Genomic DNA, 14,185 nt, shown 5'->3' with positions numbered 1-14,185 from the left:
ATAAAAGCTTGCACAAGGTTGCAGTTAGAGTACGTTACTAAATCAGAATAGGAGGAACTCAGGCATGATGATTACAGATTCTGTGCTTCTAACCACTGTGCGATATTGCTTCTGAACCTAACAGGGTTGTGTGTGTGTGAATGTGTGTTTAACTTGATAAACTGACTCTAAAGTTTATATAGAGCAGTGGTTCTCAACCTTCCTAATGCCGTGACCCTTTAATACAGTTCCTCATGTTGTGGTGACCCCAATTTCATTGAACATAATTACAAATTGAACATAATTAAAGCATAGTGATTAATCACAAAAACAACATGTAATTACATATGTGTTTTCTGATGGTCTTAGGCGATCCCTGTGAAAGGGTTGTTCGACCCCCAAAGGGGTCGCAACCCACAGGTTGAGAACCGCTGATATAGAGGGGGAAAAGTAAGGAAGAATAGCCAGAAAAATTCTTAAGGGAAAGTGGTAAGGGGAAACTAGCCCAGCCTACCAAATATTAAAATATATTATAAAGCTAGAATGTTAAAAGAATGTGGTTACTAGAACAGGAGAAGACAGGTTATTAGAATAGAAGTTCAGAAAAAGATCCAAACTCATATACTTATTTAGAATAAGTTATAAAGGTAGCATTACAAATACAGTTAGCGGGTAAATAAATTATTCAATAAATGGGACAACTGTGTTATCATGAGAGGGAAATTGATTGGGTTTCTACTTTTTAACTTTGACTAAGATTAATTCCAAGTGAATCAAATATTTAAACCTGAAAAATTGGAAGAAACCATGGGAGAATTTTACAATATTCTCAAAGTAGGAAAGGCCTCTAAGATATATGACATTGGCCTCTTAGAGAACAAATTGATAAATTTGACTCTAAAACATGAAAATTGTGTGCATACAAAAACACCATTAACAAAGCTAAGTAAAAAATGGGAAAATTTTGTAACATTCTTTTACAAAGGTCAAATTTTCTTAATCTTAAAAAACTTATACAAAATAAGATTCAAAGACGAAGAATCAAATTGGAAAAAAAAAGGCAAAGGATGTAAATACTCAGTTCATAAGAAAGCAAATACAAGTAACACTTAGAGAGATAAAAATATATACAAATCCTCAGTTGTAATATAAAATAATGCAAATTATGACTATGGTGAAATACTGTTCACCTGTGACATTGCAAAATAAAAAGGTTTGATAATACATTGTTTAGAAGGGTGTTGGGAACCAGGTACTCATTTAATGAACAAGAGTGTAATTTGTAGATATGAAAATGCATATAACCTCCATGAAAAACAGTTTGGCAATACCTTCCAAAATTTAAAGTGCACATAACTTTAACCTAGAACTTTCTCTTGAAGTATTTTATCCTCAAGTATCTGTGCCCATTTGCAAGGAAATTCACTCTAGTATCATGTATTTTAATAATAAAGGATTGTTAGTAGGCATTTGTAAAGATGTACCATGTAATTCCATTCAGTCACTAAAAACCAGTGAGTTAAGAACCAAACAGATGAGTAATGGGACTGCCGCATGCGACCAGTTGCATTTTTTAAAACTTCCACAAATACATTCATAGATGCACAAAGTTACATATATATAAAGCTTTCTTGGTAGGATACCTAGAGTTAACCTTCATAGAGGAGAATAAGTAGCTGGGCCACAGGGATAGGAGGAAGGCCAATATTAAGTGTAAAAGATGTAATTTTTAAATAGATAGATAGATAATTTTAATTGATTTCTGAGAGGAAGGGAGAGGGAGAGAGAGATAGAAACATCAATGATGAGAGAATCATTGATATGCTGCCTCCTGCATACCTACTACTGGGGATTGAGCCCACAATTCAGGCATGTGCCCAGACCTGTAATCAAACTGTGACCTGGTTCATAGGTTAATGCTCAATCACTGAACCGTTGCCAGCTAGGCTAAAAGATGTAATTTTTTACTTAGTTTTTGTACTTTTGAATTCTATATCATGTACTTGTCTTATTTATTCAAAAGAAATAAACATCTATATATACAAAAGGCTAACATGCTACGTATCCTTCCCACCGTCCAACCAGTTGCTGTGATGCACACTGACCACCAGGGGGCAAACACTCAATACAGGAGTTGCCGCGAAGCAAACTAGCCATTTACAGAGAAACAACAGTGCGGACCTGGCCAACAAAGCAACACTTGGCTTCCCCCAAGTGGAACACAGGCCCCGCCACCCCCCTGGAACTACAGCCCACCAAATCGCAGCCGATGCTGCTGAGACCCCATGGCCAGTCCAGAAATGGTCAATGTGGGCGCTGGGTAATGATGTCACGTAGCAACCCCTGGCTTCCTCTCCCTAGCGACTAGCCTCCTTGCAGTTTCTTCAGCCCAGGCTTTATACCCAGGTGGAAACATTTACACTTTAACCAAATGTCTGTGAAGCGTTTTCCTGTTCCTCATCTCATTTGATCCTCACAGAAGTCCTGGAGTAGGTAGATAGGAGACTTGGTGGAATCCTATTTTCTTTTCATTAGCCGGAAAACAGAGATTTAGAAAGCTTAGAAACTTGACCTGACTGAAAAGAAGTAAGAAATGGTGGACCTTGAAAAAACTTCAGGTTTTCTCGCTGTGCAAAATATAGTCAAACTCTGCTGCAATTAAATATTTTACCCTTTGTTCTACCTGCATGATCTACAATAACAATCTGCTTCATGTTTATATTTACTGCTGTGTTGTTGACAATTACCTGAAAGAGAAGTTGGGGTACTTCACTGGGCTGGAAAAAGTTTAGCTAAATCAGAAAGCAGGTCTAATTAAGCAAGTTTGCTCTATATCTTTAAAGCATGACTCGCGCATGCACAATACATATAAAGCTCTCACTGGCGCCAATCGCATGCATGTGTTTCCATCTGTCATTGTTGATCGTGAATTTGGTTGACACTTCTATTATAGAGAAAGGGCGAATAGTGATATTAAAATATTTCTTCTGATTAATTTCCTTTCAATGTGCACGAATTCCTGCACCAAGCCACTAGTTTTAAATAAATTAATATTGCTAGGAAATACTATATCCTTGCCCCCTAATGCTATCGTTGAGCAAACTGACACACAGAGAGGACCAGACCAGGGCCCTGAATGTGTATAGAGATGATTAGCAGTATTGAGACCTGGATTCTAATCCTGATTCTGATATATGACTCTTAGTAAGTTATTTTCCTTCTGTGAGTATCACCTTTCTCATTTGTAGACTAAGGAGTAGGACTCACCTTCCTTTGTCTTCCATCATTAGTTTTCTTTTCTTTTTTTTTTCTGTTCATCAGATTATTTATTCACTTGATTCTTAGATTCACTTGTTGATAGATGCATATTTGTTGTTCATAATTTGTATCTTTACCTTTTTCTTCCTCTTCCTCTACCTCTTCTTAAAGGATACCTTTCAGCATTTCATATAATCCTGGTTTGGTGGTGATGAACTCCTTTAGCTTTTCCTTATCTGTGAAGCTCTTTATCTGACCTTCAATTCTGAATGATAGCTTTGCTGGGTAAAGTAATCTTGGTTGTAGGTTCTTGGCATTCATCACTTTGAATATTTCTTGCCACTCCCTTCTGGCCTGCAAAGTTTCTGTTGAGAAATCAGCTGACAGTCGTATGGGTATTCCCTTGTAGGTAACTGAGTTTCTTTCTCTTGCTGCTTTTAAGATTCTCTCTTTGTCTTTTGCTCTTGGCATTTTAATTATGATGTGTCTTGGTGTGGTCCTCTTTGGACTCCTTTTGTTTGGGGTTCTCTGCGCTTCCTGGACTTGTAAGTCTATTTCTTTCACCAGGTGGGGGAAGTTTTCTGTCATTATTTCTTCAAATAGGTTTTCAATATCTTGCTCTCTCTCGTCTTCTGGCACCCCTATAATTCGGATGTTGGTATGCTTGAAGCTGTCCCAGAGGCTCCTTACACTATCTTCGTATTTTCGGATTCTTTTTTCATTTTGCTTTTTTGGTTGGGTGTTTTTTGCTTCTTCGCATTTCAAATCTTTGCCTTGATTCTTGCGCTCCTCTGGTCTGCTGTTGGGAGTCTGTATAATATTCTTTATTTCAGTCAGTGTATGCTTAATTTCTAGTGGGTCCTTTATCACAACATCGAGGGTCTCATTAGATTTCTTGAGGATCTCACTATATTTATCGGTGGTCTCACCAGTCTTTTCGAGGGCCTTACTAAATTTATCGGCAGCTTCTAGACAGTTCTTGAGAGACCTTAAAAGTGTGGTTTTGAGCTCTATATCCAGGATTTTGCCTTCCTCCATTTCTGTCCTGCTTCTTTGTCTCCACATTTCTTATGCTTTCTTGGTGCACCCCCTAGTGGTCTTTGTGCACCGTCTTGTTGTAGTTAAGCCTTGATTGTTGTAGGTAACACTGGGAGGGATTTGACCTCCAGGCCAACTGGCTGTGAGCCATCATTAGTTTTCAAACTAATTCATAGAGCCCAAGGATTTTTTTCAATTTCTTTAGGGGTCTTAAGCAGGTGGTTGGGGTTGTAGTGGTTGCCAGTACACCTGTCTTTAACCAGAGCATCCCTGGACCTCTGAGTAAGATTGAGTTTAACTAAATATTTTGAAACTTTTTTAATAGTCTGAAAGTCACAGTCCACAGTAAAGTCACCATATATATTAACTTAAAGGTTCTCAGTGTCAGTGTCAAAACACATTATTGTATTATGATCAACTGTGAAGTAGTCTTAAGAAATTTTAAATGATTTTTACATCCTATATAATAAAAGCCTAATATGCAAATTGACCAAACAGCAGAACAACCAGTGGAACGACTTGTCACTATGACACGCACTGACCACCAGGGGGCAGACACTCAGCTCAGGAGCTGCCCCCAACCCACAGGCCCCAGGCCAGCCAAGCAGAGGAGGGAGCTGGAGGCAGTGTGAGGGGCGGGACTGGCGAGCAGGCAGTGCCAGGTCGGCCAAGGCAGGTGCCCCCACAGGTCATCCCTGATCTCTGGCCAGGCCTAGGGACCCTACCCATGCACGAATTTTGTGCACCGGGCCTCTAGTCCTATATAGTAAAAAGCTAATATGCTAATTAGACCTAACAGTAGAACGACCATCTGGACAACCTTCCAGGGGAAGCCGGGGCTGCGAGGACTGAGGTAGCTGGGGCTGTGAGGGCCAAGCCCCTTGCACGAATTTCGTGCATTGGGCCTCTAGTTTTAAAATAAATACCAACCTCACATTTCTGTATGCTCTCTTAAGCTGGAAGGAGGTAGGAGGTAGGATATTCACATGAGGGATATAAAGTCTGTTATATGCTATAGTTGTGTCAAGGCATGTGTTGTTGTAGAGTCCTGAATGGTTTTTCTTTGGGCTGGTGGAGTGGAATATAATATTTGGCTCTACGGCTAATACATGGTTTTTAGTCAGTTAATGCCTTCCTGCCTCCCTTCCTTCTTTAATACTTTCTGGAGCTGGGGAAATAAAAGGTACAAAGGGATAAATTAAGCAAATGGCAAGTCAGAAACAAGTTCATTACTCTTTCTGAAGCTTAGTTTAATGTGAGAACCTAAATTTCAGACTTAAATGCACAGAGACACTCTTTGAGGACGTTGTAAAGGCAGATATGGGTGTGACTGTTTTCCTTCTAGCAGTCAAAAGATGGTGGTGATGAAGGATTCAGGAATGAAGTTACCTAACCAAGTCTTTTTTTTTTTAAGGGGAGTGAACAGAAAGATCAAATGTTTACCCAACAACAGTAAATTCATGATATAACTACTTAAGAACTGATGATTCCTGGTAAAAAACATAATAGAAATGCAGGTCTAAAAATCAGCAAGAGGAAGAAGCAGGAAAGTATAGTTTATACTTGATAGCACTTAAAGCCAATATTATGTGTTTTTAAAAGTAGATGAAAAACAATTTGTGTTATATGTGTATGTAAATGTGTTTGTATAAAATCTTGAAAACAAACCAAAGTGTTCATTAGGATGATGGGAGTTTGAGAGATTTTTATTTTCTTTTATCTGTATTTTTTAACTTTTCTACAAAGAATACATATTACTTAGGTACTCAAAATGCTGTTATTTATTATATATACACACAAATGCATAAAACATTTGTTATCTGTCCTGACTGTAGGTGTGTCTTTGTATTTTCTAGGTGCACCAGAGGCTTTCTTGGCAGAATTTGAGTGTTGCTTATTGCAGTACTGTTGTGCCCTCTGATGGTGAGTTTTGGCAAATCCATTTTTTATGTCTAATGTATTTGTCCCCCTTAAGTCAACTATACTCTTTTACTTAAAATTTGCTTAGAGTCAGAGAAATAAGGAGGGTCCTAAAGAAGAGAAATTCAATTTGAAAGAGGATCTAATGAATTTAGAGGAGAAATCAGTAAGAAAAACTAATAGGCCCATTAAGTTTTCAGAGATATGGAATATTTTTTTCTTTTAAATTGGGGACATAGTTAATATGAAGATCACAGAAGCACTATCTTTGGTATTTCTTAAACATTGGGTCTTCAGATATGGATAATACTAAAAAACTCCAGCCCCTTTGTGGTATCAGAGCCTACAGGGAAGCAACTGAAAGTCTGAGACCTTCCCCCCTCCCTTGTCTTTTTCTTCCATTAGACTCAAAGCTGTAATACCCTTCTTTGATGTGGAAAAGAATGAACAGATTCTTGAGGACTGTATATGGTCCTTCGTAAATATCTATGATGCTACAAACTGACAATAGGATCTAAGTTTTGGTTGTTTAGCGGAGATATGTTTACTACTCTCTTGTTCATTTCTCTTACCCAATATTGTACATTGACAGTTTAGATTATTTGCTTAGGGTTGACTGTTAAATATATTTCCTCTGTATAAAGTTTAGTTTGATAGAACTCTAATTTCAACCTTATAAGCATTAATTCTGAGGTAGAGCAACCATTGAAAGAGTATCCTGCAAATTTGTAAGGATACCTGAAACTGAAGAAACCCAGATCAACTATGAAACTCCTAGGACCCCCTGTATTTAATCAGTATTGATATTTGCAGTGTTTTCACAACCCCCTCCCAAAGTTGTTTAGTTATCTGAATATATGTGTTCATTTTTTGCTAAATTATCTAAACTTGGAGGAAATATCCATTTGTGATTACTCATTTGTAATATGAAAAGGTTGAAAGGAAAAATAGGCCAGAGTCAATATCAGGAAAATAGTATCTGGCTTTCTTTATCCTATCTCTTAGAAACATCGAGAACTGACAAAGTAATATCCGTATATAAATTAAAAAGCAGCACTCAACTCTTTGTTACAATTGAGGACAGGTAGGTATGTTGACCCCAGTCAAAACTCAGTATGTAGAGGCCAGTTTTCCCACATGGCCAAAAGGCAGTGGACCATAATGCCACCTCTCCATGCCACCTACTTCGTTTCTTCCTTGAGCCCCTCCAAAACAGTGAATAGCTATCACTCTTAATCCTCACACTGTCTTGGCCCATTAAACATCCAAATGGATGCTGTCCACAACTATGCCAGCACCACTCCCAGGTCCTATTACCTTCATTACCACTACAGGGTAATAGCATTAGATAGTTTCAATAAAGAGAGGATTTCTCTCAATGTGTAAAATATTGTTCATAATGTTGAATCTTCTCAGCTTTTGCTGAACTAAAAGCATTTCATTCAGAATTGTCTAGGTTTTATGATATTGTCTGACATTGTTATATATGTCAGTATATATTAATATGTATTCCATAAGTTATGTATAATCAATATCAACTAAGTTACACTACAATGGGACAGTCATCTGCCAATGGTTAAGATATTCAGAGGCAATTAACTTAAACTAATGAATTTATATTGAAAAATATATTATTAATTTTACCACTTAGTGGAGTTACTATTATTATCCTATATACCAATCTGTATGGGAGTATTTCAGTAATACAACAATGGTACAGTTGTACTGCATGTTATCCCAGGACATAAATACTAGTAGATTGTCTGTATGTTGCATGAGGGGTTGAAGGTAATATTTTTCAAAAACTAAAAGGATATATATTTTTAACAAGAATGACTTCTAAATTTCCTACCAATAAGAAAATAACTCATGTTAGTTATCAAGAAGTAGAAGCACAAAAGTATTTGATTTAATGCAACTCAGTGTTCTTACTACCACCAAATTATACACCATTCTTATTTTGTACTTCTTAATTTTACCTTAGGTCAATATAGCATATGAAAAAACTCTGCTATTAATACACAGTGACTTTAATAGCGTGTAGCCACCAGTAATTAACAGCTCTACTATCACTCATTGCTCTTTGTTGTAACTGCTGGGTCTTCTTCTTTTTTTTTTTTTTTTGTCCTTAATCCTCACCCAAGGATATTTTTCCATTGATTTTTTTTTTTTTTTTTTTTTTTTTTTTTTTTTTTTTTTTTAGAGAGAGTGGAAGAGAGGGGGAGAGACAGAGAGAAACATTGATATGAGAGAGAGACATTGATTTGTTGCCTCCCACACACGCTCTGACCAGGGGATTAAGCCTGCAACTTAGTTATGTGCCTTTGACTGGAATCGAACCCGAGACCCTTCAGTCCTCAGGCCAATGCTCTATCCACTGAGCCAAACTGTCTAGGGCTGCTGGGTCAAATTCTATTATCAAATGAGGGCTTGACCCTAATGTTTTAAAAGTACAAAATCTAAAATACCACATTATATAATTATGATATTTATATACCTAGTATATATACCTAATATTTACTGCCCCTTAGTAATTGCTTATTAATATGTTGTTTGGCAAATCTTCTATTATGGCAATAATAGCTGATATAAAATATAAAAATTATCTTAAATGTCTAACCTTCCTCCCAAAGCAATCTAAAAGGTTCTTATGTATGTGCCATAAATATTTTTGAGGATCTGATGTAGGCTCTAGATTCTTTCTCTAGAAAATTTATACGTACACATAGGAAATTTTACATATAATTTCTTAGTGACCAGACTACCTTAAACCAATTCATAGAATCCCTAGTCTCATGGACCTGAACTCAAGAACTTCTTTGGACACATTGCATATAGGTACACATGCACATACCTGTACCCACAATCATGTTCCCTTTCAGGGGAGGATTGTGCTTAGAGGTAAGAGAAGAGCTTTGGAGTCAAACAGAGCTGGGTTTACATCTCACTTCCACCATTTAACCACCTTGTAACCTTAGGAAAGGTAATTAACTTCTTTAAAGTCTTTTCCTGGAGAACCAAGATGGCGGCATAGGTTAACGCCGGAGTTTGCTGCTTTGAACAACTACTTCAAAAGTGAAACTAAAAGACGGACCAGACATCACCCAGAACCACAGGAACACTGGCTGAGTGGAAGTCCTACAACTAGGAGGAAAGAGAAACGCACACGGACACTCAGAGGAGGCGCAGTGCTGAAGTCAAATTCTGAGGTGCGGAGTGCGCGGAGCGCGCGGAGCGGGCTGGCGGCGGAGGGCACGGTTGTTGTTTTCAATCGGGAGGGAGTCGCAGACTCTGAGCTCCAGATACAGGCGAGTCTTTAGGGACCCAGACTCAAACGGGAGAAGCGGGACTGTCTGGCTTCGGTTAGAGCGAGTGCAGCTTTCTCTCCGAGCTTTGCAGCGGGTGCTGGGACTCAGGCAGAGCCCCTGGGGACAGGACTGAGAGCCGCCATAACTGCTCTCTCCGGCCCACCCTGTTGATCCTGTGCGACCCGCCCTGCCCAAGCCCTGCACAGAGGCATTTGCCGGATAGCCTCAGGCAAAGGCTAGATTAGCACCTCCCTAGAGGACAGAAGTTCTCTCACTGCTGACACAGCTGATTCTCATAGCCACTTGGCCTGGAGGTCAAACCCTCCCTGGGATTAGCTACAACAATCAAGATTTAACTATAAGACTGCGAACAAAGACCACTAGGGGGTGCACCAAGGAAGCATAACAAAATGCGGAGACAAAGAAACAGGACAAAATTGTCAAAGGAAGATATAGAGTTCAGAACCACACTTTTAAGGTCTCTCAAGAACTGTTTAGAAGCTGCCGATAAACTTAATGAGATCTACACGAAAACTAATAAGACCCTCGATCTTATATTGGGGAACCAACTAGAAATTAAGCATACACGGACTGAAATAACGAATATTATACAGACTCCCAACAGCAGACCAGAGGAGCGCAAGAATCAAGTCAATGATTTGAAATGCGAGGAAGCAAAAAACATCCAACCGGAAAAGCAAAATGAAAAAAGAATCCAAAAATGCGAGGATAGTGTAAGGAGCCTCTGGGACAGCTTCAAGCGTACCAACATCAGAATTATAGGGGTGCCAGAAGATGAGAGAGAGCAAGATATTGAAAACCTATTTGAAGAAATAATGACAGAAAACTTCCCCCACCTGGTGAAAGAAATGGACTTACAGGTCCAAGAAGCGTGGAGAACCCCAAACAAAAGGAATCCAAAGAGGACCACACCAAGACACATCATAATTAAAATGCCAAGAGCAAAAGATAAAGAGAGAATCTTAAAAACAGCAAGAGGAAGAAACTCAGTTACCTACAAGGGAATACCCATACGACTGTCAGCTGATTTCTCAACAGAAACTTTGCAGGCCAGAAGGGAGTGGCAAGAAATATTCAAAGTGATGAATACCAAGAACCTACAACCAAGATTACTTTATCCAGCAAAGCTATCATTCAGAATTGAAGGTCAGATAAAGAGCTTCACAGATAAGGAAAAGCTAAAGGAGTTCATCACCACCAAACCAGGATTATATGAAATGCTGAAAGGTATCCTTTAAGAAGAGGAAGAGGAAGAAAAAGGTAAAGATACAAATTATGAACAACAAATATGCATCTATCAACAAGTGAATCTAAGAATCAAGTGAATAAATAATCTGATGAACAGAATGAACTGTTGATTATAATAGAATCAGGGACATAGAAAGGGAATGGACTGACTATTCTTGGGGGGGAAAGGGGTGTGGGAGATGTGGGAAGAGACTGGACAAAAATCGTGCACCTATGGATGAGGACAGTGGGTGGGGAGTGAGGGCGGAGGGTGGGGCGGGAACTGGGAGGAGGGGAGTTATGGGGGGGGAAAAAAAAGAGGAACAAATGTAATAATCTGAACAATAAAGATTTAATTAAAAAAAAATAAAGTCTTTTCCTATCTATGAAATGGAGATAGTATTATTTACCACCTCCAAGAAAAAAGTGCACTTAGCCTGCAGTAAGAGTACTTACCCACCAGAAACTCTTTTTCCTTAAAGGGTGATTGTGGTAGTGTTACAGACCGCTAATCTAAAATATGTGGTTTGGAATTCTCATTTTAATTTCTCTATGCCCCAGATCCTCAACTATAAAATGGCTCACTGTGAAATGTTTATGTGATTAGCCTTTAGGGCAGCTGTTCTCAACCTGTGGGTCGTGACCCCTTTCACAGGGGTCGCCTAAATACATCCTGCATATCAGATATTTACATTACGATTCATAACAGTAGCAAAATTACAGTTATGAAGTAGTAATGAAAATAATTTTATGGCCCTAACCGGTTTGGCTCAGTGGATAGAGCGTCAGCCTGTGGACTGAAAGGTCCCAGGTTCGATTCAGGCCAAGGACATGTACCTTGGTTGCAGGCACATCCCCAGTAGGTGTGCAGGAGGCAGCTGATCAATGTTTCTCTCTCATCGATGTTTCTAACTCTCTATCCCTCTCCCTTCCTCTCTGTAAAAAATCAATAAAATATATTTTAAAAAAATAATAATAATTTTATGGTTGGGGGTCACCACAACATGAGGAACTGTATTAAAGGGTCGCAGCATTAGGAAGGACTAATCACTGCTTTAGGGGTTCCCTTTCTTATTAATGGAAGTAAAGAATGAGAGTAATTCCTCTATATACAGGGTTAGTGTATAATTTATCATCCAACCGAGGGCACTTTTGAGAGTGAAAAGGGACAACCAGAGTTGTCCTGACAATTTTTAATAGCGTAAGTCAGGACATATCTTCACCTTAGCTACATAGGAAGTGGCAAAGGTGAGCTATAGTAAGAGCAAGGAAGAATAGCTTCTTGTAGCTGCCATCATTTCTCTATACAGAAATGTAATGCTACTCAGTTAGTTCTGTATTGAATTGTGGTAGAGAGTTGTGTTTATTTTGTATTTAACAAAAAATATAAGAATTCTTTAAAAAAATTCTTTGAAGGCAAATAATTTTAGCAATGAAGGGTTATTGGAAATTCCTGTTTAATAATAAACAATCAACTATTTAATCAATCCAAGTATGGATGATCTTATAAATTCTTAACCTAAGGTCTATGGATAGTTTGGGGAATAGATACCTATCCCAGTTTTTTCCTTTGGTTTTTGTCCCGTTACTGTTTTTAAAAAGCTTTATTGAGATATATGTTACATACCATAAAAGTCACCTATCACTGTATAAGCATCATAAGAATCCAGCTATAGATGATGTGCCTCATCCCTAAAAAAGTTCCTTTGTTTCTGTTTTGCAGTCAATCCCTGCTCCCACCTTAAGTCCCAGGCAACCACTAATATACTTTCTATCTCTATAGTTAAACCTTTTCTAAAAATGTCATATAAATGGATTCATACAAAATGTAGTCTTTTGCATCTAGCTTCTTTTACATGTTAATGCCTTTGAGCTTTCTCCATATTGTAGCACGTATTGTAGTTCTTTATTTATAATTGCTGAGTACATGGAAATACCACATTTTGTTTATTCACGTACCAAAAGAAAAAACATTTAAATTATTTGCTATAATGTTGCTATCAACATTTGCTTATAATCTTTGTGTGGACATATGTTTTCATTTCTCTTGGGTAGATACTTAGGAATGGAATGGCTGGGTCATATGGTAAGTATATACTTAACTCTTTGGTGTATTATAAAACTGTTTTCCAAAGTGGCTGTACCACATTGCATTCCCAACAACAATGTATGAGTGTCCCAGTTTCCCCATATCCTCCCCAACACTTGGCATGGTTGATCTTCTTGATTATAGGCATTCTAGTGGATTGTTTTCCTTGTGGTTCTAATTTACATTTCACGAATGACTAATAAGCATCTTTTAAGGTTTTTATTAACCTTTCAAATATTTTTGTTGGTAAAGTATCCAAATTTTTTGCCCATTCAAAAAAATTGCTATTGTCTTAGTATTGATTTGTAAGAATTCTTTATATTTTCTAAAGTGTTTCCTGTTACTTTTGAAATTGTTTTAGAAGAAAGAGAAGATGATTTTGAGTCATGCTGTGTTACTAATGGTCACACTCTTGTACACAGTTGTAAATTTTGTATTTATTGTCATCATCATATTGAAGGCACAAACATATCCCACTACTATCTTTCATTTCAACTTTAAAAAAAAGAGAAAGAAATGAAACTCCAAAAATGATGCAACACAAAGCTCCAGTGTTTTAATGTGGTCAGCATTCTCACCAACCTAAATATGAAGTTGGAACAACTGAAACACCTTGTATTTTTCCATTTTTGAAATGTATTCTACAGTTTGCTTTTTTTTTTTTTAGAAATAGAAGTTTCAATTTGAAACTACCAGAATGTAATTGAACTTGTTCCATCACAAAATATCCCCCCTGCTTTTTTTTAATGATTCTATATAATTGACTATCATTGCCAAGAAAAACAGTCACATGAAATTGGAAAGAATTTTAAGCTTTATGTGCTGACAGTATTTGAACTGGCTTAGCTTGGAATAGAAGCAAATTTATGTCAAATATCAGATGATGTCATCTAGTCTAGGATTGCAACATTTATCCCAATATTTTGAAATAAGTTTTGAGGAAATTGGAAACTATTCTATTTCCCTCCACAATGCAACTTGATGAAACTATTGATATTGCTCTGATGAATTTGTTCCTAGTTTTTATCTGTTAATAAGCAACTTTTCACAGTTAAAGAAAAATCCTAAATATGTGAATTCTCTTATGGAAATTAGAAAGGCTGTTAACATTAATGACTATCACCATCTTTGAAAGAGTGTTAAAATTTTTTGCCAAAATAACAAACAGAAAAAAAGTTTTTTGACTCTGAGGAAGATCCTGTTACTTTTGTTTGTTTGTTTGTTTACACAAATGATGCATCTTCCACACTGAGTATCATGCATATGTATATTGCCTCAGAGAAGAAAGGAGCTTCACCCATTCCCCCCCCCCCCCAATTGGTACATTCTGGCATTTAAGACTCTT

General features: G+C 37.6%; 1 protein-coding gene across 4 annotated transcripts in view; it reads left to right on the top strand.

The window, feature by feature from the left end:
• MCU (mitochondrial calcium uniporter) overlaps positions 1-14,185 on the top strand; it is a 181,012-nt gene that overhangs the window by 127,859 nt on the left and 38,968 nt on the right. For 2 of the 4 annotated variants that reach the window (XM_059662422.1, XM_059662419.1), the window contains exon 2: positions 6,132-6,198. In XM_059662422.1, the coding sequence (XP_059518405.1) occupies positions 6,132-6,198 (67 nt within the window). Of the gene's footprint in view, positions 1-6,131; positions 6,199-6,648; positions 6,674-12,806; positions 12,838-14,185 lie in introns of those variants that run through there. The other 2 variants (XM_059662421.1, XM_059662420.1) reach the window with 2 other exon arrangements.

This window comes from Myotis daubentonii, chromosome 13 (assembly GCF_963259705.1).
Source record: "Myotis daubentonii chromosome 13, mMyoDau2.1, whole genome shotgun sequence".
Classification (NCBI taxonomy): Eukaryota; Metazoa; Chordata; class Mammalia; order Chiroptera; family Vespertilionidae; genus Myotis; species Myotis daubentonii.
The sequence above is the reverse complement of the archived record's forward strand: the minus strand, read 5'-3'. Positions and strand labels throughout refer to the sequence as shown.